The sequence below is a fragment of the Salmo salar genome, chromosome ssa28 (assembly GCF_905237065.1).
Source record: "Salmo salar chromosome ssa28, Ssal_v3.1, whole genome shotgun sequence".
Classification (NCBI taxonomy): Eukaryota; Metazoa; Chordata; class Actinopteri; order Salmoniformes; family Salmonidae; genus Salmo; species Salmo salar.
The window spans coordinates 29,612,389-29,638,251 of record NC_059469.1 but is presented as its reverse complement, the minus strand read 5'-3'; the positions used below and the strand labels follow the sequence as shown (position 1 = coordinate 29,638,251).

The window sequence follows — 25,863 nt, the reverse complement described above, 5'->3', positions numbered from 1 at the left end:
CTGCAGGCCGTGGAAGTACTACTCAGGACAGTTTGATGAGAACCGCTTCTATGTTCTCCACCCTGACTTTCTCAGATATATCCGCAAAAGGTATAACAAAGTGTCCAATAATAATAATAATAATAATTTGGTGGGTGCTTATATTTGTCCTAACGTGTTGTCCAATAGGTGTTGTATGACAGGAGAGAAGGTTAGCACTCCTCTTGACAAGGATGAAAAAGGCCCTAGTCAGTAGACTAGGGCCTTCAACACACATATGGTTAAGGCACTTCGTGGCATCTTGAATGTGGTCCATTCTGGCTTAGTTGGTAGAGCACAGTATTTGCAACGTGACAATTGTGGGTTCGATTCCAGGTTGGAACCACCCATACGAAAGTGTATGCACACATGACTGTAAGTCACTTTGGATAAAGTTGTCTGCTAAATGGCATATTTTATATTTAAGAAGACACACAACATGGGGCAGTTCCCATAGAAATTACTAGTCAAGTTAGCTTAGCAAGGTCATAGCGCCAAGCTAGCTACGTAGAACCCTGTGATCACATTCAGTGCTTGCAGTGCAGGAGTCGCTTCTAAGTGACTTCTGAAATGAAACTGTGCGTGTGTGCTCCTCATCTGTAGGTTCATGTGGTCCCAGGAGATGAAGAGTTCATGGTGGTCTATATTCAGACCTACTAACGGAGCATTCACACTCTTCCTGGCCCTGCACACCTGTGACATGGTGAGTCTGTACGCCACGAACACACACACGCAAACACAAACAATGGAGGAGACACTAATATGATCACCATTGACTTATTTGATGGCCTTATGTGGGTTCGATTCCAGTTGGAACCACCCATACGAAAGTGTATGCACACATGACTGCAAATCGCTTGGATAAAGTTGTCTGCTAAATGGCATATAATACTTAAGAAGACACACAACATGGGGTAGTGTACCATAGAAATGACTAGGTACGTTAGCGCTTTATGGAATTTGGGGGCTACAGTCTACAGATAGAGAACATGGTGTCATCGGAGATCCTCTTCTCTCTCCCCCTTTCCCCTCTCAGGTGGATGCGTATGGATTTATCACAGAGGACCACGATAAATATCACAACTACTACGTTGAGAGGAACTCTAAAACCAAAGTCATCTTCTACGCTAATCACGACTACAACCTAGAGATTAAGACCTGGAAGAAACTCCATGACACCAAGATCATCCGGCTTTATCAGAGACAGGAGGACCCAGAGGGAAAGACAGGCAAAACAAAACAACCATAAAACCCTGTCTGTCTGCAGAGGTGGACAAAGATACAATTGTAATGGGGAAATGTTCATATTTAGTTGTGTGGTTAACACAATGTTCAGCAAATTGATATATTGTTCCTTTCTGTAATACACATGATTTCCAGTGTTCTGTTTGTGAATCTCGGGTTGATGGTGGTCACTAGACTCAATGCTATATGTTATGGATTAAACTCAATTTTCAACCCAGGGACTGTGGTTGAAAATTAGCCGGCTGGCTAAACCGGCACTTTCACTGAAACGTTGATTAATGTGCACTGTCCCTGTAAAAAAAATACAAATAAAACTCAAATAAACTCAAATAATTGTTGATAGTGACTGACGCCAGACTGGAGGTACAAGGACTCAAGACACACTGATTATTATTGTATTGTGTGAAACACTGTGATTATGAAGCAGCTGGCAAAGCCACTACGTTTTGTTCCGACTTCCTATTTCTATGGTCTTACAAGTCTTGTCTTTCTAAAATGGTGGCCGTGAGGCTTGCCACGGTACAAGCGTTGATTCTATGTCTCTCACTTTTGTCAGTGTTATTTGTACGGAGGTCTAAATATTTACACAAATACAGTCGTTTGGAACTACTAAGCATCAGGGAGAAATTATATGGCGTCTCTGATCCACAACATCGTTCTTTACCTGTGGAATTGACTAACAACGTACCTGGGCAGTCACTGCCTACAGGTGGGAATACACCCGGACATGGAAGGAGAGCTGGCCCCCTCTGCCTGCCTTGCTACTATCGAACGTCCGATCACAAAATGGATGAACTCCTGCTTTTGATCCGAACTAAGAGAGATTACGGGGAATGCTTTGCCATCTGTCTGACTGAGACATGGCTGGACCAATCTTTTATTTCATTTTTTTTACCCCAATTGGTAGTTAGTCTTGTACCTTCGCTGCCACTTCCCTATGGACTCGGGATAGGTGAAGGTCGAGAGCCATGCGTCCTCCGAAACACGACCCTGCCAAGCCACACTGCTTCTTGACACACTGCTGGCTTAACCCGGAAGCCAGCTGCACCAATGTGTCGGAGGAAACACCGTCCAGCTGGCGACCAAAGTCAGCTTGCAGGCGCCTGGCCCGCCACAAGGAGTCGCAAGAGTGCGATGGGACAATAAACAAAGTTCAAATGCCAAGACTCAGAGATCATTGAGTGTTTTTGAAATCTGTAGCCTATCTCTGCTGCGCTGTATCAGCACAATGGACAACGCCCTACACCAAGGCCATTTTGGTAATGAATATAGGACACAAGATAGATAGGGCAATTCACCTATTAAACAGCCTATGTGAATGCAGTCGCACACACAACCGTCTTACCAAAATAATGCAAATAAAATGCTGAAAGTAGTAGCCTAGTTATTTTTGAAAACAAAAATACTGAATTGCAGTTTGGCTTAGAATACCGACACAACCGCGAATTGGAACGAATGAATGCAAACAGAACAAAACCGGGGATCCAAATAACCAAAACATAGCCTATTAAATTAATGTTTTTGGACAAAAAAACCTGCGGGCGGCTAGGGTAGGATTTTAGGCTAACCTGGGCTGGCTCCTCTGTTCCAAGATCATCAGGAAAAGTTGGAGGAGGAGCGATTATCCTGGCGGCGCTTGTGGAAGGGTGGGTAGGCTCTGCCCACGGAGCTAGCTGGAGCTTGGCGGCGGCCTCATGGTGTGATGCTGCTGCTCATCGCTCTCCCTTGTTTGGGTACTTTGGCGAAGCCAATTTCTGATATCCATCATGGCAGATTAGCTGGTTTGAGCTAGCTAAATAGACTAAGGCTAATAACAATAATGCTTTTTTACAGCTAGCTAAGAAACTAACTAAACTTGGTAGTGTTGGGGCGTGAGACAGAGTTGAGTGAAGCAGCTTCAACGGTAAACTTGACCCCGCCCTTATAAATCAAAATCAAATATTACAGTGGAGAAGTATGACGTTATTCACTTAGCCTACCACAGAGATGAGAACCGCTTTTCCCCACTTTTTATGGAAACCCAAAGGATTCATACCTAACCTCCCCGTGGCTTTCCATAGCTCCCTCTACAAACACTGCAGCGCGAACTGTCCATTGTGCTGACACAGTGCAGCGGAGATACAGAACTTTTTGTGCCAACCTGTCACTCAATCATTTTAACTTTTCATTGTAACCTTTTGGTTATTTTTATATAGGGACATAAAACAAAAACTGAGGGGGCTCAAGTTTGAACTGAGGGGGCTAAGCCGCCTTTAGCCCCCTCGTGGAGCCGGATCCGGGTGGGGAGTTTGTCAGGATCAAAATACATATGAAAGGAGCAAAGCCCAGTTTAAAAGTTTGAGGAAAACCCGCCATAGGATAGTTTTATTTTTCAGCAGGACAGTTACACAAATTGTAATGTCAAAGACACACCAGAATTGCTTTCCAGGAGGTGTTGAGTGTGAATATTGCTGTCAGGGGCGAAAATCTGATATCAACTTTGGAGGGGACAATTACAAGAAATTTTCTCAAGAGCAATTCCTGAGGGGGACACCAAAAGTAGTGCTGTAACACATAGCCTACATTGTAATATGGTAAATGTATATTGAGGAACCAAAGAAATAAGGTGTTTGCCGTACTCCTAACTACCGGTACCCAAAACTACACAACTAATCACAACAGCAATACCATTGCCTTTAACAAATCTTAGTTCAGTCACCAGTTTAAGTTGAGAGTGGGGGTATCCATGGCATTTTCCAATTATGTTCCTATTTTACAAGTCAAAAAAATTGAGAACCTTTCATAATGTTGCTAAACAAAGACTCAACAAACTTACCTGAGACTCCCTGTCTCTGCCAGTCTGTCCCTGCATACCTGTCCCCAACTCTGCTGTCTGTGTGCCATCTGTTGCCTGCTCTGCCTAATGACATCACTGTGAAACATTTCCATTAGAATTTCATTTCTTTCTTATGAACATTTTATCAACTAGTCTTTGAGATATTAGGCTACTAGGGTTCTTACTATGCGTTTTGGTGTATTGAAAAATACTCTGATGTCCGTCTTTTATTTTTCTGCCATTTTTCTACCTGGCTGGCTGGCTGGCTGGCTACACACACACACTGTGTGTAGGTTATTTATAGTAGGAGATGGGCTTCTATCATCTTCTATCATTCTATTTGGGCTTCGATCTAAAAGGTAGCTAGCCTCTATGGGCTAGGTGGGACGCTAGCCCATAGATAATCAGACACCCATTTTTCAAGCCAGCATATAATGTCACCAAAACCCAGAAGACAGCTAAATGCAGCACTCACCTTTGATGATCTTCATCAGATGACAACCCTAGGACATTATGTTATACAATACATGCATGTTTTGTTAAATCAAGTTCATATTTATATCAAAAACCAGCTTTTTACATTAGCATGTGACGTTCAGAACTAGCATACCCCCCGCAAACTTCCGGGGAATTCGCTAACATTTTACTAAATTACTCACGATAAACGTTCACAAAAAACATAACAATTATTTTAAGAATTATAGATACAGACCTCCTCTATGCACTCGATATGTCCGATTTTAAAATAGCTTTTTGGTGAAAGCACATTTTGCAATATTCTAAGTACATAGCCCAGGCATCACGGGCTCGCTATTTAGACACCCGGCAAGTTTAGCACTCACCATAATCATATTTACTATTATAAAAGTTTGATTACCTTTTGTTGTCTTCGTCAGAATGCACACCCAGGACTGCTACTTCAATAACAAATGTTGGTTTGGTCCAAAATAATCCATCGTTATATCCGAATAGCGGCGTTTTGTTCGTGCGTTCCAGACACTATCCGAAATAGTAAAGAAGTGTCGCGCGCATGGCGCAATTCGTGACAATAAAATTCTAAATATTCCATTACCGTACTTCGAAGCATGTCAACCGCTGTTTAAAATCAATTTTTACGCCATTTTTCTCGTAGAAAAGCAATAATATTCCGACAGGGAATCTCCTTTTCGGCAAACAGAGGAAAAAATCCCAAAGGCGGGGCGGTCGGGTCACGCGCATAAGCCCAGTGTCCCTTGATCGGCCACTTGAGAAAGGCGATAATGTGTTTCAGCCTGGGGCTGGAATGACGACATTCTGTTTTTTCCCGGGCTCTGAGCGCCTATGGACGACGTGGGAAGTGTCACGTTAGAGCAGAGATCCTTAGTAAATGATAGAGATGGAAAAGAAGTTCAAGAAATGGTCAGACAGGCCACTTCCTGTAAAGGAATCTCTCAGGTTTTGACCTGCCATTTGAGTTCTGTTATACTCACAGACACCATTCAAACAGTTTTAGAAAATTTAGGGTGTTTTCTATCCATATGTAATAAGTATATGCATATTCTAGTTACTGGGTAGGAGTGGTAACCAGATTAAATTGGGTATGTTTTTTATCCAGCCGTGTCAATACTGCCCCCTAGCCCTAACAGGCTAGCAAATGTGAAACAGATTAAAATGACAAGAGTTGACAGCTGTATGAGTTCACCATTTACACAACATATGCTGCAACCTTTTGTACTTTTAATAGTTTGTTTCATATTTGCTGGCTTCCAACAATAGCTGAATTTGCAAAGCTAGCGAGCACCAATTCAGTTTCAGTGGTGTTTGCTATAATCTTTGCTACCCGGGTTAAATAAAGGTGAAATAAAATAAATAAATAAAAGTTCCCTTGCGACAATTTAGCTTTTGCAACTAGACCATTAAATATATTTAAGACAATGGTAGAAGAGAGTGTAGTTCTGTTCAGTTTGGACTTCAGTTTATCGCTAACCTTATCACAGGGACTTTGAAGCACTAACTTACATCATCTGCATGCTGATCTTGGAATAAATTGACGATAGCAAAGATTCCATCTTTGACGACGCCATATAAATGGAATAGGTACTAGCTAGCTTAATAGTTAATATTTGCGCGCTAGCTCTGCATATTCAGCTAGTGTGTGTGCGCGATTGACTAGATTAACCTCACGTCAGTTACGTTCATTGAGTGCCTTTCAGACAGTAGATACGACCCCTCTGTTACCTTGCCAACTAAGGAACTGGCAGTGGATCAAACCATTATGAGGCAAAGGGTGGGGGGGTCGAAATCTTTTGAAAAACGCGCTATTAAGTGTCTATAATCAGCACAATTGCTTTCATTGCGTATTATTAATATTATTTAAATTACATAGTTATGTTTCACGTGATATATTGGGGGGGACAAATCATATTTGTCCCAGGATGGGGGGGTCGTGTCCCCCCCCGTCCCCCCCCCGGATTTCCGCCCCTGATTGCTGTCCATCAATGATTCCTAACCAAATTTACTGAGCTTGAGAAATTTGGACAAAAACAATGGCTACAGTATACTGTATGTTTTCCTAAGAGTTGTGAAAAAGTTGGTAGAATGTTATTCAAAATGATTCACAGCTGAAATGGCTGCCAAGGTGTTCCCAGCAAGTATTAACTCTGGGGTGTGAAGACATATTCAATCCAGACATTTTTATTTTATGTATTTATTTAACCTTTATTTAACTAGGCAAGTCATTTAAGACATTTTTTTTTATTTACAGTGACGGCCTGCCCTGGCCAAACCCTAACGATGCTGGGCCAGTTTTGCGCCGGCCTATGGGACTGCCAATCACAGCCGGTTGTGATACAGCCTGGAATCAAACCAGGATCTGCAGTGACGCCTCTAGCACTGAGATGCAGTGTCTTAGACTGCTGCGCCACTCGAGAGCCCATTAGTAGTGTTGTGGTGTCTCTGTTGTCGTTATGTGTGTTTTGTCCTATATTTTAATTTTTAATCCAAGCCCCCATCCCCGCAGGCACTTTGCCTTTTGGTAGGCCGTCATTGTAAATAAGAATTTGTTCTTAACGGACTTGCCTAGTTAAATAAAGGTTAAATAAAAAATAATAGAAAAATAAAAAACATAGAGACCTAAGACAACAACATAGCTTAGTAGCAATACAACATGACAACAATATGGTAGCAACACAACATGGCAGGAGAACAACATTGTAGCAGCACAAAACATGGTACAAACATTATAGGGCACAGACAACAGCACAAAGGGCAAGAAGGTAGAGACAATAATACATCAGGCGAAGCAGCCACAACTGTCAGTAAGAGATTGAATCTTTGAATGAAGAGATTGAGATAAAACTGTCCAGTTTGAGTGTTTTTTGCAGCTCGTTCCAGTCGCTAGCTGCAGCGAACTGAAAAGACCCAGGGATCAAATCAAAAATCAAATAAAATGTTATGTGTGTGCTTTGGGGACCTTTAACAGAACGTGACTGGCAGAAAGGATGTTGTATGTGGAGGATGAGGGCTGCAGTAGGTATCTCAGATAGGGGGAACTAGGCACTGTATGTACAGCGCAGAGGTTACTTGTACTGTTTATGGGCCTCTTTATGCGCCATCAACGCCCGGGATCAGTAGTAATGATGCTTTCAAGACAACTGGGAACTCTGAAAAATATGAGGTCAAATCATGACTTTAGTGATCTTCAGGTAGGAAAGACAGAGGCGTATATTAAGGCGTATATTAATAATTATATATGTAATATAAGTAGACATACACTCATATTTGACTGTAGTGCATATAAAGCATCCACAAGATACCGGTGGCTGAAAACACAATCATCGAGTGATGAATTTCCGGCCAAGGGTTGTCCTTTAAAAAATAATTTCTTCCTCCCTCGGCCCTTGCACTAGCGGTTCTGGGGGGCAGTGCCCCTGTGACAACAATTTTGGACCCCCTTGTGGCCCCCCTAAATGTGGAGTATGAAATAATTTAATAACATAACACATTTTTGCTATTGTTCTTTTTTTACATCCGTTATTAGACAGTGGCAACGCGGAACACGAATTTAACCCACACATTTTCTAGAGGGACGGCTTCAGGCGGAATCGTACCAAATGCATCTGCAAGTTTTTTTCTATTCAGAAGTTGTAAGAAATTCCGCACGAATATTATAGTTCAAGCACAAAGAAGGAAATATAGAGGTGAGTAAAATTGTTAATATGTTGTATTTGTATTAAATGCATTACAGAAGTGTAACGTTAGATCAGCTTATCTTAACCTGGCCGCTTGTTACTTTGTAGCAGTATGAAAAAGGATAAAATATATGATCAACAAACTCATGGTGCTGAGTGTTTTTACTTAAACCACACTCCGTAAACGCATAGTAACGTAAAACGGTTAGACATAAAGGGTAGATACCTAGCAAGTCAGTTATTTTAAGTAAATGAATTAATTAGCGTGGTCCCTATTGCTTTTGCTCTTTAGTTTTCAGCAAAATGAAGAGAGAGAAGGACATCATGTCCTTCTTCCAAAGACAAGACAAGGCAGACAGTGAGACAGAGCCAGGTGGTTCAGGTGTGGAGAGAGCAGAGAGCCTGCAGAGAGAGAGCAGAAAGACCTGTCCATTGGAGAGACTGAGAGTGAAGGCATAGTAGAGCAGGAAAGTGAGACAGATGGAGAGGCTGAGGAAGAGGCTGAGAGTGAGACACCAACAGAGGAGCCTCGTGTGTCCACAAGCAGTGGACCATCAGGTTTGTGATGTTGAATAAATCTGTGGTTACTTGTAAAGCAGTGTAATTAGTCAGTTTATATGGTGTATAGAAATGAGTCAGTTTATATGGTGTATAGAAATGAGTCGGTTTATATGGTGTATAGAAATGAGTCGGTTTATATGGTGTATAGAAATGAGTCGGTTTATATGGTGTATAGAAATGAGTCGGTTTATATGGTGTATAGAAATGAGTCGGTTTATGTGGTGTATAGAAATGAGTCGGTTTATATGGTGTATAGAAATGAGTCGGTTTATGTGGTGTATAGAAATGAGTCGGTTTATATGGTGTATAGAAATGAAATCTTATTTAACATGCTATTGGGCTTGTGATATAGATATCAGATGGATTTCAGAAGTTGCCTGATGGCAATGGTGTATCTAAAATTACCCAAATAGATACTTTTAATTATATATATTTTTTCTTTGGCAGATATCAGCAAGTCCGGGGAGGAACCACCGGTGCAGCCAATGATGAACATATTCCCAAGAACTCTGATGGGGGACCGGAGGAGGAGCTTCAAGGCGGCCTGGTACCATATCCACCCCTGGCTTGAATATTTAAAAAAAAATCAGACTATGTGTTTTGTTACGCCTGCAGGCATTTTAGCCCTCTCAAAGTCTCAGAGACTGTATTTGATTCACAATTGGGTTTTAACAACTGGAAGAAGGCAACTTACAAAGAGGGGGGATTTGCAATTCATGCAAGGTCTGAGCGGCACAAACACGCAATGATTACATGGAGAGACTATCAGAAAGCGGTAAGAAGTAATGCAACACTGGTAAATGCCCTAAACAAGGAACACAACAAACAGGTTCAAGAAAATTGGGACTATATTAAAACAATAGGAGAAGTACTACTACTTACAGCCACACAAAACATTGCACAAAGAGGACACGATGAGTCTGCAGATTTAGATAATAAAGGGAACTTCATGGTAATCCTAGAAACAATAGCTAAGCATGACACAACTGTGAAAAAAAAGGTTGACTTCCATTCATAATGCAAAGGGATTCAGAATGAGGTTCTGAGTTGTTTGGCAGACATGGTTCAAACAAAAATGATAGAAGAAGTGAAAGACAGTGAGGTCTTTAGCATAATGGCAGACGAAACAAAAGATGTAAAAACATAAAGGAGCAGATCTCTCTAGTACATTTTAGTCATTTAGCAGATGCTCTTATCCAGAGCGACTTGAGTGAGTGTATACATTTCATACATTTTTTATTTATTTATTTTTTCCCCGTACTGGTCCCCCATGGGAATCGAACCCACAACCCTGGCGTTGCAAACACCATGCTCTACCAACTGAGTCACACGGGCCCAGTACTCAGGTACTATTTCAGAGGAGCTGTCCATGAGAGCTTTCTCCACTTTGAATCGGCTGATCGACTAGATGCAGCATGGCTTACTGACAAAATCATACACATATTAGAAAGTCATGGTCTTGAATACAAAAACAACCTAGTAGGCCAAGCATATGACGGTGCTTCCGTTATGAGTGGCAAGCATTCAGGCGTCCAGGCACGCATTAAAGAACAAGCAAAGCATGCCTTTTTACATCCACTGTAGTGCACACTGTCTAAACTTAGTTTTAGTGGATACAGTCAAAGCTGTCCCTGAGGTAGGACAGTTCTTCTCCTTACTAGAAAGACTTTACGTCTTTACATCTGGGTCATATGTGCATCAAAAATGGCTTAGCATACAAAAAGAGATGTACCCAGGTGCACCTAGAGAGCTTCAGAGACTAAGTGACACTCGCTGGGCATGTTGATATATGGCTCTACATACTATTATGGATAGATTTCCTGCCATTAAGCGAGTCCTGAAAGACATAGTCCAAGAACACAATGGTGACAGATCTGTTGAGGCACGAGGTCTGCTTGCACAGATAGAGTTACAATTCATTGTGTGCCTTGTTACACTCCATAAAGTGTTTGGAGAAGCAACATTTCTATCAGATATGCTACAGTCTTCATCACTTGACCTGTCAAAGGCTGTTGATTTAGTTGAAGCCTTAGTTCAAACTTTGAATGACTACAGGGATGAGTCATTTTTTGATGACCTATGGAATGAAGTGTTGAACACAGCTGAGCAATGTGATACTGTAATACACCCCCCTGCAAAACGACCAAAAAAGCTAAGCTCTCAATTGAATGGAGACTGTGTACTCAGTACAGGGGGTCAGAGGTCAGATTCAGAACAAGAAAAAGGCCGTTTTCGTACAACCCTTTTCTAACCTATTTTAGATCATATGCTCAATGAGCTTAACAGAAGGTTCCCTAGCAAAAACTGTGACATAATGAATGGCATCCAAACTCTAAACCCTACAAGTGATGTGTTTCTCAAAGTAAAGTCCCTGTTTCCATTTGCTAGAATGTATGAATCAAATATTGAGGACTTGCGGCATGAACTACATCAGTTCAGAAGAATTTTAGAAAGGAAAATACAGAGTGGCATGCAGAGACCCTCCAGTGTAGTAGAGCTGGCATTATTCATTGAGCCTTATAAAGAAGTTTTCTTTGAGCTCTTTAAACTGTGCCAGATAGCTGTTTCAATCCCTGTTAGTACTGCTTCTTGTGAACAGAGTTTTTCTGCACTAAAGCTGGTGAAAACGATTCTCAGGCCCACAATGTCAGGTGACAGATTAAGTATTGAGTCAAGGAGGGCAAAGGCCTTGAGTCTAGATGAATTTGCTGATCTTTTTGCAAAAAACCCCACAAAAACCAGAGAATACAGTTGATGTGACCTGATACTGAATATGTAATGCAAATGAAAATTATAATTGAAATGCAAATAAATTGTTGAATGATTATGAACATGGTATTTTGCCTGCTAATGCCTGCAATGCAGTGAAGAAAACGATATGACAACAATAACATCTAATGTAACTGGCCCCTCTAACAGTACAACTGGCCCCAGCTTGGCCCCCCCAGTTGAAATGGTCTAGAACCACCACTGGCCCCTTGCCCTGCAAGTGTATACTCGTCAGACGTCATGATTCATCATCATAAGTGTCCACTTAATTTGAGGGCTGAGGGGATAGGGTGTGTCTTTTATTAAGTGTTTGGACCGAAAGTTAGATGACCGTTCAAAACAAATTTTCCAGTCTGAGATTTGTTCCCAGTTGTCTTGAACGCAGCATCAGTAATTGCCCGTGGACAGTTACACGTCCTGCCACAGCCTCGCTGTCCTAGCGTCTACTACCTGTGTCGCAATGGTTATTTTTCTCCGTGAGCTACTGTTGGTAGCTGTACTGTAGAATTTGGACATGGCATGGATTAATGTCAAGCTTCTCTCTACAGACTCTTTTCCAGTACACGAAAAACGGACTCTTGGCGGCAGTAAGAAATCCATCACCATCACCGCCCATTCAACATAGCCTCGATTTTACGTTTTTTTATTACTTAAACAAAATCACTTTTTGGGGTTCTCATACACTTACACTGATGTTTTGATTCTTGCTTTTACAGTCGCCAAGAATATATTTGGTTGTGATCTTTGCAAAATAGCTATTTTGGATGCATCAGTTGTAAGCTAGAATGCTAGCCACTGGTTTAAGTATAATGCATTTGAATTGCGATGATGATATAAACATTATATTAAGCAGGACATTCATACGTGCCTTAAAATTGAATTATATTCCAAAAGTAGTGTGAAATTAGGCATTTTTTGCTGGCGTTCTGTAAGCGCTCCCCCTTGTTCTGCCACCAATTTGCACGCATCGCCCTCGTGCGGCAATGTTTGCAAACACAGAAAGGTGTTTATGAAAGTCGTTTTTTTCCTGCATGAGCCTCCTGTTGTCACTTTCATGTGTTTTCATGCTTTCGCTTTAAAAATAGTATATCTTTATTATTTCACATTCCCAGGGTTTTTTTTGGGGGGGGGGGGGAGAAGAGAACTGGATTAATATCATGCATTGTACATTACATTACATCACATTTACATTATTACTTTTTATTTTAGCCTACTTGGTAAATATGTTCTTCTTATTGAACTGCACAGTTGGTTAAGGGCTTGTATGTAAGCATTTCACAGTAAAGTCTACACCTGTTGTATTCGGCGCATGTGGCAAATAAAGTTTGATTTGACCCCCCCAACAACAAAAAATTGTTAAGAGAATCAAAAGTCAATAACGTCCCATTGGTCACCCCTTCCACATTTTGTTCATGCGGTTCTTCTCATTTTAAGTTCCGTTCTAATTTGTTTTAAAAAAAATCGCTGGGAACAAATATATTTTCAATTCCATGTTTTCCATCATAGTACAGTATGTGCTTGTACTGTCTTTGGTACAAGTCTCTCGGAGCGACCAGGCTAAGCTGCTGTTCTCATGCCCGTGTATGTTTCTTTCTACCTATTCCTAGTAATAAGTAATACACCACAGTTTGAGCCATGATTGTGATGTACCTGTCGGTATTGAAGTTGTGCATTCCTCTTTGGCAAAGTAATATTTCAAGTTTGGGAAGTGTTTTTGAGTTTGTGTGTGGGTATATATCATTTCGGTCAGCAGGTTTTTTTTTTTTTTGTAAACTGTAAAGCGCCATTCCAGACGTCAATGCTGTAACAATCAGGAAGTCGTGTATGCTATATTACCCAGAGTCCCCTTCGCGTGTGTATATGGAAACGGTATTTGATTATTTGTCGTAATTCCACCCAAAACATTAACATATAAAGTTACATGAACATGGTAGTGGACGCCTTATTTATGCGTCTATACCAACACGGTATTGTTGTGCGCAACAATATTAAATCCGTTACCGGGAATGATAGTGCCGCGAATCTAGATGGTTTCACCCCCTTTACATCGGTAGTACACTCTGGTTTCTCTTCAGATCGCATAAATCTTTCGCCTTTTACTAAAGATTTCCGTGGAGAGGAACATTATGAGTATCAACTAATTTTTTCCTACACTTGTTTAAATATAGTCGTGATGCACCAGACTGTTAGGAAGTCCGTCATGCTTGTAATTATAGGCTTTGGACACTACATGTAATACGTTGTATTGGAGATGTGTTCAACCTGCAGTTTCATTCAGAGTTTATCTACCTAAATAAATATGTGATTTGGAACACTTGATTAAGTAGCTAGAGCCATATAGTTGCTGAAAGTTATTATTTTATAGTTTTTATTATTATTGTTTTATTTATTTAATCTTTTTATTTAACTTGGCAAGTCAGTTACGAACAAATTCCTATTTTACAATGACGGCCTATATCAACCATGTATATTGTTCTGTAATAGTAATACCAACGATGGTTTAGAAACTCTGGTAATACCACTGCATTGAGGAACGCTGTCTTGCTGCTGGCCTCTGGATATCGGTTTTCATTAGTTACCATAGCCACAAAGGGAACATTTTCTGTATCATGAAAATGAATGACAACAAAACATTTGTGGTCTTAATTTAAGGTTAGACCTCTGGGTCTAGGGCTCGCTTGTGTGTCTGCTTGCTCCTCCAGTTGTCCTTCCTCCCTTCTACAGATCCCGAACCAGCTACCTGCAGCAGCCCTAGTTCCCGGTTCTTGTTTTTTTCCTGGTCCCCAGCACCAACCGTTGACCTTCAGTCCTGGTCCCAGCAAATGTACCAACCCAGGTTTTCCCGGTCCAAGCCACAACACCAACACCAACTCTGGATACAGCACAGACCACCCACAACTGCCAATTCCTTTCAGCACTAGTCCAGAGCTCACACATCCCCCAACACAAAGACATTTTGTTGACTGACTGAATGGACTGACAGATTTATCTGATTATTTTTTGATCGATTGATTGCTTTTTTTGGGGGGGCTGGATGACCATTTGGTTTGCCTAATTTGAATTGATTACATACTGTTTGATTTGATTATTATTTGGAATTTTAAATTAACGATGGATTGGATTTTTTACTTGCTGAACGTTTTAAACTGAAATGAATTTGGATTTCCGTGTAGAGGAACATTATGAGTGTCAACAATTGTTTTTATGCTCGGTCCCGTTCTGTCATTGTTTTTATGCCCGGACACGTTCTTTCATTTTTCATATAAATTATAGGGAAGCAGTGGCGATTTTAGCATGTAAATGTTGGTGGGTCAAATTCCCCCAAAAGTATTTGAGGCATGCCAGCAAAGCCACTACACAACACAACACTAAACAATACATTCATTGCTCTATAACGGTGACAGAAGGTGACCACAAACTGTTAGGGCCTACATTAAGCTGTCTCAACAGCAGAGTCCCAACAGCAGTCCCAACACCTTACCACTGCTACACCTGGCTATCAGCAGAGCCTTGTCTGGCAGCGAAACAGTTAATTCAGCCTCATTTTACTGCCTTTAAAAAAAACATAGCTGAAATGTGTGACTTGCAAATGTGGTTTCTACTGACAATTGAGATGTACAAACTATGACATAAGGGGACGACAAGCAGATAAGAGGCAATCCGTTATTTTGATTAAGACATTCATGAGCGAGCTAGGACAGACATAGTCAATATAACTATTTGTTCAGCACTTTTGAAATGTACAGCGACAGAATTCAGAACATGGGCTGTTCTCCCTGTACACCAAGTCAGAACCGTATGATAAATAAAGGGGGGTGAATAGACCAAATTATTAGGGTGAGGCACATGGGCTACTAACATTTTACTACACAACATACACTTATTAGGACTTTCTTAGCTACAGTATACATATCTCCCTGGAATATTACATAATTTAGGCAATACATTTTTGGACTCACCTTGTTGTGCTGTGCTCACTTCAACAGGAAGGTGGCGCGTCGTTCCTTAGCGGGAAAATTTTGTCATCAAAGTCTGGCCTCTGGATTTATGGTGCTTTCAAAACAACTGGGAACTCTGGGGAAAAAAACAAGGTTGAATCATGATGTCATTGATCGTCAGGTTATAGCGCTAGAAAGAGGCCTGATTTCCAATTCCAAGTTGGATGACCGTTCAAAACGTATTTTCCCAGTCAGAGCTCGTTTATTCCCGACCTCACAGTTGTCTTGAGCTAACTGAAGTCAAGTTTTTGCAGTTAGGAGTTAACAGTTGTTTTGAGCGCGGCACAAATCATTTTTCATTGACAGCATGTCCAATGTTGAATGTTTATCATTTTAAACTTGGAAAAGAGCTCCTTAATCCCAGATTTGGGACCACACAGCCACTCCACTGAATAGCAGGCTAGTGATTGCTTTGCAATGCTTGCGGTTAGCCACTGTCACTGATTCCTTCCAAACCACTCATTGTTGAGTTTGCGATTTCCAACTTGTGTAATGTTTATGTCCAATGGCTGATGAGCACCGATATGTTTTATCTATAATTTCTCTTCATTATTTCTCTTCATATGACAAGGATTAAAAATGATTTGCCAGTAAATGGTCGACTTGATTCATGATGACTGCTAGCTAAGATTGTGAAAGTATGATGTTGACATGATCAGTCCAATCAAAGCTACTGTAGATATGTGATCTGATGTAATTTTAACTGTGGCCAATGGCCTTGAGCCTTCTTGGATGGGCACTTCTAATGTAACTCCCAAGGGGCTAGAATTTTCTAGCTCTACCCTTAGACTTGGCGGTGACGTAGTGTCCCCTTAAGTAACAGAACACTGAGCCAATTACAGCGCAACGCTCCGTATGTGAGGCTTGGGTGTCGTACTGGAGGAATCGAATGCAGGAAGCTGCGATGCAGGGTAGTGGCTTTAATAAGCACAATGGCTAAAACACAAGCCTTCCCAAAACAGCGATCAAAGCGCACAACAAAACAAGGTGCCCCAAACACAGGGTGACAAAACACTGTTGGCGCAAACACACGCACTACTGCAAAATACAAAATCAGAGTGTCACCAAGCAAAGCAAACAGAGAAACAATCGCGCACACAGAGCAGGCGGGCCTCCTGGCTAAAATAGCCCAGCTAATCAGCCCAAACCAAAAACAGGTGCACACAATCAACAAAAAGGGGGAAAAGGAAATCAGTGGCAGCTAGTAGGCCGCCGACGACGACCGCCGAGCGCCACCCGAACAGGAGGGGGAGCTACCTACGGTAGGAGTCGTGACAGTACCCCCCCCCCCGACGCGCGGCTCCCGCAGCGCGCCGACACCGGCCTCGAGGTCGACCCGGAGGGCGAGGCGCAGGGCGATCCGGGTGGAGGCGATGGAAATCCCTCAACAGGGATGGGTCCAAGACGTCCCCCACCGGTACCCAGCACCTCTCCTCCGGGCCGTACCCCTCCCAGTCCACGAGGTACTGCAGGCCCCTCACCCGGCGTCTCGAGTCCAGAATGGACCGTATGCTGTACGCCGGGGACCCCCGATGTCCAGAGGGGGTGGAGGGACCTCCGGCACCTCACCTTCCTGCAGGGGACCAGCTACCACCGGCCTGAGGAGAGACACATGAAACGAGGGGTTAATACGGTAATAGGAAGGAAGTTGTAACCTATAACACACCTCGTTTATCCTCCTCAGGACTTTGAAGGGCCCTACACACTGCGGCCCCAGCTTCCGGCAGGGCAAGTGGAGGGGCAGGTTCCGGGTCGAGAGCCAGACCCTGTCCCCCGGTACGAACACGGGGGCCTCACTGCGGTGGCGGTCAGCGCTCCTCTTCTGCCGTCCACTGGCTTGTTTCAGGGATTCCTGGACGGCTCTCCAGGTCTCCTTGGAGTGCTGCACCCACTCCTCCACCGCAGGAGCCTCGGTCTGACTTGTGCCATGGTGCCAGGACCGGTTGGTAACCTAAAACACACTGGAAAGGTGATAGGTTAGTAGAGGAGTGGCGGAGTGAGTTCTGGGCCAACTCTGCCCATGGGATGTACCTAGCCCACTCCCCTGGCCGGTCCTGGCAATACGACCGCAGAAACCTGCCCACCTCCTGGTTCACCCTCTCCGCCTGCCCATTACTCTCAGGGTGATAACCAGAGGTCAAGCTGACTGAGACCCCCAGACATTCCATAAACGCCTTCCATACCCTGGACGTGAACTGGGACCCTCGATCAGAGACAATGTCCTCCGGCACCCCGTAGTGCTGGAAGACGTGGGTAAATAGGGCCTCCGCAGTCTGTAGGGCCGTAGGGAGACCGGGCAACGGGAGGAGATGGCAGGACTTTGAAAACCGATCCACAACAACCAGGACCGTAGTGTTCCCCTGAGACGGGGGGAGATCGGTCAGGAAGTCCACTGACAGGTGCGACCAGGGCCGTTGTGGAACGGGGAGGGGCTGTAACTTCCCTCTCAGAAGGTGCCTAGGAGCCCTACTCTGTGCGCATACCGAACAGGAAGAGACGTAGACCCTAACGTCCTTAGCCAAGGTGGGCCACCAGTACTTCCCCCTTAGACCCCGCACTGTCCTCGCCACACCTGGATGACCCGAAGAAGGTAGAGTGTGGGCCCACCGAATCAATTGATCCCGAACACCAAGCGGCACGTACAAGCGACCCGTGGGACACTGTGAAGGTGCAGGTTCCACCCTTAACGCCCGCTCGATGTCCGAGTCCACCTCCCATACCACCGGTGCCACCAGCCTAGACGCCGGAATGATGGGATTTGGATCGATTGGCCGGTCCTCTGTGTCATAGAGACGGGACAGCGCGTTAGCCTTCGTGTTCAGGGAGCCCGGTCTGTAGGAAATAGTAAACCTGAACCGGGTGAAGAACATGGCCCACCTTGCCTGACGCGGATTCAGTCTCCTAGCTGCCCGGATATACTCCAGGTTCCGATGGTCGGTCCAGATGAGAAAGGGGTGCTTAGCCCCCTCAAGCCAGTGTCTCCACACCCTCAGGGCTTTTACCACCGCTAACAACTCCCGGTCCCCCACATCATAGTTACGCTCCACCGGACCGAGCTTCTTCGAAAAGAAAGCGCAGGGGCGGAGTTTAGGTGGCGTACCCGAGCGCTGTGACAGCACGGCACCCACCCCAGCCTCGGATGCGTCCACCTCCACTATGAAGGCTAGAGAGGGGTCCGGGTGCGCCAACACGGGTGCATCCGTGAACAGCGCCTTCAACCTCTTGAAGGCTCTGTCCGCCTCAGTCGACCACAGCAAACGCACCGGCCCCCCCTTCAGCAGTGAGGTAATGGGAGCCGCTACCTGGCCAAAACCCCAGATAAACCTCCGGTAGTAATTGGCAAACCCTAAGAACCGCTGCACCTCCTTCACCGTGGTTGGAGTCGGCCAATTACGCACGGCATTAACGCGGTCACACTCCATCACCACCCCCGTGGTGGAAATGCGATAACCCAGGAAGGAGACGGCTCGTTTGGAGAACACACACTTCTCAGCCTTGACGTATAGGTCATGCTCCAGCAGTCTCACAAGCACCTTGCGCACCAGAGACACATGCGCGGCGCGGGTGACGGAATATACCAGAATATCATCGATATAGACAATCACGCCCTGCCCGTGCAGGTCCCTGAGAATCTCGTCTACAAAGGATTGAAAGACGGCTGAAGCATTCTTTAACCCATACGGCATGACGAGGTACTCATAATGGCCCGATGTGGTACTAAATGCGGTTTTCCACTCGTCTCCCTTCTTGATACGAACCAGGTTATACGCGCTCCTGAGGTCCAGTTATGTGAAGAACCTTGCGCCATGAAAAGATTCCACCGCCGTAGCGATCAGAGGTAGCGGGTAACTAAACCCCACCGTAATAGAATTTAGACCTCTGTAATCAATGCACGGACGCAGACCTCCCTCCTTTTTCTTCACAAAAAAGAAACTCGAGGAGGCGGGTGAAATGGAGGGCCGAATGTACCCCTGTCCCAGAGATTCCATGACATATGTCTCCATAGCCAACGTCTCCTCCTGTGACAAAGGGTACACGTGACTCTTGGGATGTACAGCATTTACCTGGAGATCTATCGCACAATCCCCCTGTCGATGAGGTGGTAATTGGGTCGCCCTCTTCTTACAGAAAGCGATCGCCAAATCGGCGTATTCAGGGGGGATGCACACAGTGTAAACCTGGTCTGGACTCTCCACCGACGTGGCACCGATGGAAACTCCTATACACCTTCCTGAACACTCCTCTGACCACCCCTGGAGAACCCCCTGTCTCCACGAAAACCGGGGATTGTGACTAGCCAGCCAGGGAACCCCCAGCACCACCGGAAACCCAGGTGAGTCGATAAGGAAGAGACTAATCCGTTCCTTATGATTCCCCTGCGTTACCATGTCCAGTGGAACCGTGGCCTCCCTGACCAACCCTGACCAACCCTGACCCTAATGGCGGGCTATCTAGGGAGTGCACGGGGAAGGGGGGATCTATCGGCACTAGCGGAATACCCAGCTTAATGGCGAGTCCGCGATCCATAAAGTTCCCAGCTGCGCCTGAATCGACTAGCGCCCTATGCTGGGAAGAGGGAAAAAAATCAGAAAAAACAATTTCAACGAACATGTGACCGACAGGGGGTTCTGGGTGAGTATGATGCTGACTCACCTGGGGTGACCGAGAAGTGTTCTGCCTGCCCTCTCGACTCCCAGACTGACTCCTCCAGCACCGGTCGGCCGCGTGTCCTCTCCGACCACAGCTGGTGCAGGAGGAGCCACCTCCTCTGGTACCCCTTGGCACAGCCCCCCCTAATTCCATAAGAATAGGGGCGGGAGTGCATGGAGGTGGAACAGACAGGACCCTTTCAGAACGCCCGCGGGCAGCCAGCAGATTGTCCAGTCGAATCGACATGTCGATGAGCTCGTCGAGAGAGAGAGTGTTGTCTCGACACGCTAGCTCCCTGCGGACGTCCTCCCGGAGACTACACCGGTAATGGTCCATCAGGGCCCTGTCGTTCCACCCCGCCCCAGCAGCCAAGGTCCGGAACTCCAGCGCGAAGTCCTGCGCGCTCCTCGTCTCCTGCCTGAGGTGGAATAGCCGCTCACCTGCCGCTCTTCCCTCTGGAGGGTGATCGAATACAGCCCTAAAGCGGTGGGTGAACTCTGGGTAGTGATCCCTCGCCGAGTCCGGACTATTCCAGACCGCGTTGGCCCACTCCAGAGCTCGGCCCTTCAGGCAGGAAATGAGGGCACTCACACTCTCCTCCCCCGAGGGAGTAGGTCTCACGGTGGCCAGGTACAGCTCGAGCTGGAGCAGAAATCCCTGGCACCCAGCCGCCGCTCCATCATACTCCCTCGGGAGCGCAAGACGAAGCGCGCCGGAGCCAGGTGAAGGGGGGGAAGGAGGCGGATTTGTCGGAGGAGCCGGAGGTGGGGAGAGGAGGCCACTCCTCTCCCAACGGTCCATCCTCTCCATCATCTGATCCATCGCCGATCTGATCCGATGGAGAACTGATGTGTGATGGAGAACACGTTCCTCCATCGAGGGTAGGGGGTTGGCAGCTGCTCCTGCTGACTCCATTCAGGATAACGGTACGGGATTCTGTAAGGCTTGGGTGTCGTACTGGAGGAATCAAATGCAGGAAGCTGCGATGCAGGGTAGTGGTTTTAATAAGCACAACGGCTAAAACACAAGCCTTCCCAAAACAGCGATCAAAGCGCACAACAAAACAAGGTGCCCCAAACACAGGGGACAAAACACTGTTGGCGCAAACACACGCACTACTGCAAAATACAAAATCAGAGTGTCACCAAGCAAAGCAAACAGAGAAACAATCGCGCACACAGAGCAGGCGGGCCTCCTGGCTAAAATAGCTCAGCTAATCAGCCCAAAACAAAAACAGGTGCACACAATCAACAAAAAGGGGGAAAAGGAAATCAGTGGCAGCTAGTAGGCCGGCGACGACGACCACTGAGCGCCACACGAACAGGAGGGGGAGCTACCTACGGTAGGAGTCGTGACATCGTATTTGCTGCTGGCTTGCCTCACCACCACAGAAAGCACTGAGCTAGGCTGAAACGCCTGCATTTTGGAGCTGCCTTACTCAAGAAAACAAAAAAGAGACCATGTTTGTGTGTAGCTTAATCAACTCAATGATATATACAGTTGAAGTCAGAAGTTTACATACACCTTAGTCAAATACGTATAAACTCAGTTTTTCACAGTTCCTGACATTTAATCCTAGTAAAAATTCCCTGTCTTAGGTCAGTTAGGATCACCACTTTATTTTAAGAATGTGAAATGTCAGAATAATAGTAGAGAGAATGATTTATTTCAGCTTTTTATTTCTTTCATTACATTCCCAGTGGGTCAGAAGTTTACATACACTCAATTAGTATTTGGTAGCATTGCCTTTAAATTGTTTAACTTGGGTCAAATGTTTCGGGTAGCCTTCCACAAGCTTCCCACAATAAATTGGATGAATTTTGGCCCATTTCTCCTGACAGAGCTGGTGTAACTGAGTCAGGTTTGTAGGCCTCCTTGCTCGCACACACTTTTTCAGTTCTGCCCACAGATTTTCTATAGGATTGAGGTCACGGCTTTGTGATGGCCACTCCAATACTTTGACTTTGTTGTCCTTAAGCCATTTTGCCACAACTTTGGAAGCATGCTTGGGGCCATTGTCCATTTGGAAGACCCATTTGCGACCAAGCTTTAACTTCCTGACTGATGTCTTGAGACGCTGCTTCAATATATCCTCATAATTTTCCTTTCCTCATGATGCCATCTATTTTGTGAAGTGCACCAGTCCCTCCTGCAGCAAAGCACACCCACAACATGATGCTGCCACCCCCGTACTTCACGGTTGGGATGGTGTTCTTCAGATTGCAAGCTCCCCCTTTTTCCTCCAAAGATAATGATGGTCATCATGACCAAACAGTTCTATTTTTGTTTCAAAATGTACGATCTTTGTCCCCATGTGCAGTTGCAAACTGTAGTCTGGCTTTATTATGGCGGTTTTGGAGCAGTGGCTTCTTCCTTGCTGAGCGGCCTTTCAGGTTATGTTGATATAGGACTTGTTTTACTGTGGATATAGATACTTTTGTACCTGTTTCCTCCACCATCTTCACAAGGTCCTTTGCTGTTATTCTGGGATTGATTTGCAATTTTTGCACCTAAGTACGTTCATCTCTAGGAGACAGAACGCGTCTCCTTCCTGAGCGTTATGATGGCTGCGTGGACCCATGGTGTTTATGCTTGCGTACTATTGGTTGTACAGATGAACGTGGTACCTTCAGGCGTTTGGAAATTGCTCACAAGGATGAACCAGACTTGTGGAAGTCTACAATTTTTTTTCTGAGGTCTTGGCTGATTTCTTTTGATTTTCCCATGATGTCAAGCAAAGCGGCACTGAGTTTGAAGGTAGGCCTTGAAATGCATCCACAGGTACACCTCCAATTAACTCAAATGATGTCAATTAGCCTATCAGAAGCTTCTAAAGCCATGACATAATTTTCTGTAATTTCCCAAGCTGTATAAAGGCACAGTCAACACAGTGTATGTAAACTTCTGACCCACTGGAATTGTGATACAGTGAATGATAAGTGAAATTACTTGTGTCATGCACAAAGTAGATGTCCTAACCGACTTGCCAAAACTATAGTTTGTTAACAAGACATTTGTGGAGTGGTTGAAAAACAAGTTTTAATGACTCCAACCTAAGATCACAGGCTGTATCAAACAGCCCCACCTGCCCTGAATGACAGGTCACCACTGGTTACTAAAGTGAGGATTCACCCTCTCCAGATATTTATTTCGTAACTTATCTGCAGAAAAACGTTTTGTGCTCATAAAGCCGTAGTTAGCAGTGTGCAAATTTGGGAGCCAAATAAACGGCACTTTCACCCGATGTGATTCGGTTCCTGATGTTAAATAAAAGATCCGCTCAAAAATAGCCGTTCATTTGCAAACGACCCATCACTATTTATACATTGTAGCTGGTGTTGGAGGCAAGCAGCTGCATGAAGGCACTGGTAATTTCAAAGAAAACTGATCTTGATGTAATAAAAAAGTCATTGTAACATTAGAAATGTAGCTATCAACAAAATATTAAATTGTATTTAAACTTTTGATGCAAACCTTCTAGACTGTGGGACTCTTGTACCGGCTATAGTGTGGACTGTGGCCGGGCCCGGTGGGTGGTTGTAGTGAGGTGTACCCCCATAGCCCTTCTCTGATTAGGCAGCAGAGGGCACATATCAGCACAACATATTACCCTCTACTGGAAATCCTGGTGCTGCCAGTGCCAACAATCTGGTTTCTCTTCATATGGCATAAATCTTTTGCCTTTTAAGATTTCCATGAACAGGAATCAGTGGAGGCTGGTGGGAGGCGCTATAGGAGGACGGGATTTCAAGGTTTTACTGCTAACCTACAAAGCATTACATGGGCTTACTCCTACCTATCTTTCCGATTTGGTCCTGCCGTACATACCTACAAGTACGCTGTGGTTACAAGACGCAGGCCTCCTTACTGTCCTGAGAATTTCTAAGCAAACAGCTGGAGGCAGGGCTTTCTCCTATAGAGCTCAATTTTTATGGAATGGTCTGCCTATCCATGTGAGAGACGCAGACTCGGTCTCGACCTTTAAGTCTTTATTGAAGACTCATCTCTTCAGTTGGTCCTATGATTGAGTCTGTAGTCTGGCCCAGGGGTGTGAAGGTAAACGGAAATGCACTGGAGCGACGAACCGCCCTTGCTGTCTCTGCCTGGCCGGTTCCCCTCTCTCCACTGGGATTCTCTGCCTCAAACCCTATTATGGGGGCTGAGTCACTGGCTTACTGGTGCTCTTCCATGCCGTCCCTAGGAGGGGTGCGTCACTTGAGTGGGTTGAGTCACTGATGTGATCTTCCTGTCCGGGTTGGTGCCTCCCTCACGTTCGTGCCGTGGGGGAGATCTTTGTGGGCTATACTTGGCCTTGTCTCAGGGTAGTAAGTTGGTGGTTGAAGATATCCCTCTAGTGGTGTTGGGGCTGTGCTTTGGCAAAGTGGGTGGGGTTATATCCTGCCTGTTTGGCCCTGTCCGGGGGTATCGTAGGACAGGGCCACAGTGTGTCTTGACCCCTCTTGTCTCAGCCTCCAGTTTTTATGCTGCAATAGTTTGTGTCGGGAGGCTAGGGTCAGTCTGTTATGTCTGGAGTATTTCTCATGTCTCATCCGGTGTCCTGTGTGAATTTAAGTATGCTCCCTCTAATTCTCTCTCTCTCTATTTACAGCTTGCACTGCAGTGCATATGTAACCGATGTGAAATGGCTAGTTAGTTAGCGGTGGTGCGCGCTAATAGCGGTTCAATTGGGTGACGTCACTCGGTAACGATGCTTCGTGGGTGTCAGTTGTTGATGTGTGCAGAGGGTCCCTGGTTCAAACCCAGGTTGGGGCGAGGAGAGGGACGGAAGCTATACTGTTACACATAAAATGTGGTGAGTAGTTGACTCAAAGAGCGATGTTAATGTTGCGACAGTTCGTTTCTGGTATCAGAACAAAATAGTCAGCACATAGTAACTTCTGATTTATCTGTACTTTAATTAATGCAAACACGTGTACGGTAAATATGTCGTTCGTATACGGTCTCTCTGTAACACCTCGCAGGGCAGACAGAAGAAGAGCGCGTCACATTCTATTGTTCTCTTTTATACTCTGACAGAGATAGTTCCCGCTCAATGCTGGCCTGTCAGAGGGAGGAGGAGCGTGGTTTAAACTTGCTCCTCCTGTCGTCGGCGTGCAGGCTGATCCCAGCGTCGTGACGCACTTCCTGTTGCCGGTTGTAGTTCTTCTTGTCTTCAACAGTTGATTTACCCGTAGTTTATATACTTAATATTGTAGCATAGCTTCCCCAGTATATTATATAAGTTATGCATACAAATAGTCAGTTCAACCCTAACAGCGAGAAATACAATAGTTGAAGTTTTGAACAAATTAATTTCTTCCAAAATTAAGGAGAAGCAAGTGAGAGAGAGCTTGCTATATTATTTTACTTTCTCTTTCACTTAGCTAGCAAATACAGCTACCTAGTTTAGCCTACTCAAACACCTGGCTCAAAAAAGTAGAGGGATGCTTGCTATGGCTATCCAACACTGGAACTTTTCCAAGTCAAGGTAACGTTAAGCATTTGGTTTTATGAATTTATTGTAACTGCTAAACAACTTTCTGACTGTACTGCATGATTGCGTTTCTCACACACACACACACACACACACACACACACACACACACACACACACACACACACACACACACACACACAC

General features: G+C 44.8%; 2 protein-coding genes and 2 non-coding genes across 4 annotated transcripts in view; 3 read left to right on the top strand and 1 right to left on the bottom strand.

The window, feature by feature from the left end:
- LOC106589847 (alpha-N-acetylgalactosaminide alpha-2,6-sialyltransferase 1) overlaps positions 1–1,526 on the top strand; it is a 36,233-nt gene extending 34,707 nt beyond the window's left edge. Inside the window, exons 7-9 of the mRNA XM_045710076.1 lie at positions 7–90; positions 622–721; positions 1,055–1,526. Of these exons, the coding sequence (XP_045566032.1) occupies positions 7–90; positions 622–721; positions 1,055–1,267 (397 nt within the window). The 3' untranslated portion in view covers positions 1,268–1,526. The remainder of the gene's footprint in view (positions 1–6; positions 91–621; positions 722–1,054) is intronic.
- The window catches only part of LOC106589844 (E3 ubiquitin ligase RNF157), an 87,955-nt gene extending 84,816 nt beyond the window's left edge, over positions 1–3,139 (bottom strand). Inside the window, exon 1 of the mRNA XM_014180240.2 lies at positions 2,832–3,139. The gene's annotated coding sequence lies outside the window, so the exon portion shown is untranslated. The remainder of the gene's footprint in view (positions 1–2,831) is intronic.
- LOC123731491 (U6atac minor spliceosomal RNA) lies at positions 169–302 on the top strand. The gene has a single exon (XR_006762644.1). It is a non-coding gene; the product is annotated as a U6atac minor spliceosomal RNA (small nuclear RNA).
- A 10,493-nt stretch (positions 3,140–13,632) lies between the features above and the next one.
- LOC123731484 (U5 spliceosomal RNA) lies at positions 13,633–13,744 on the top strand. The gene has a single exon (XR_006762637.1). It is a non-coding gene; the product is annotated as a U5 spliceosomal RNA (small nuclear RNA).
- Positions 13,745–25,863: the final 12,119 nt, after the last annotated feature.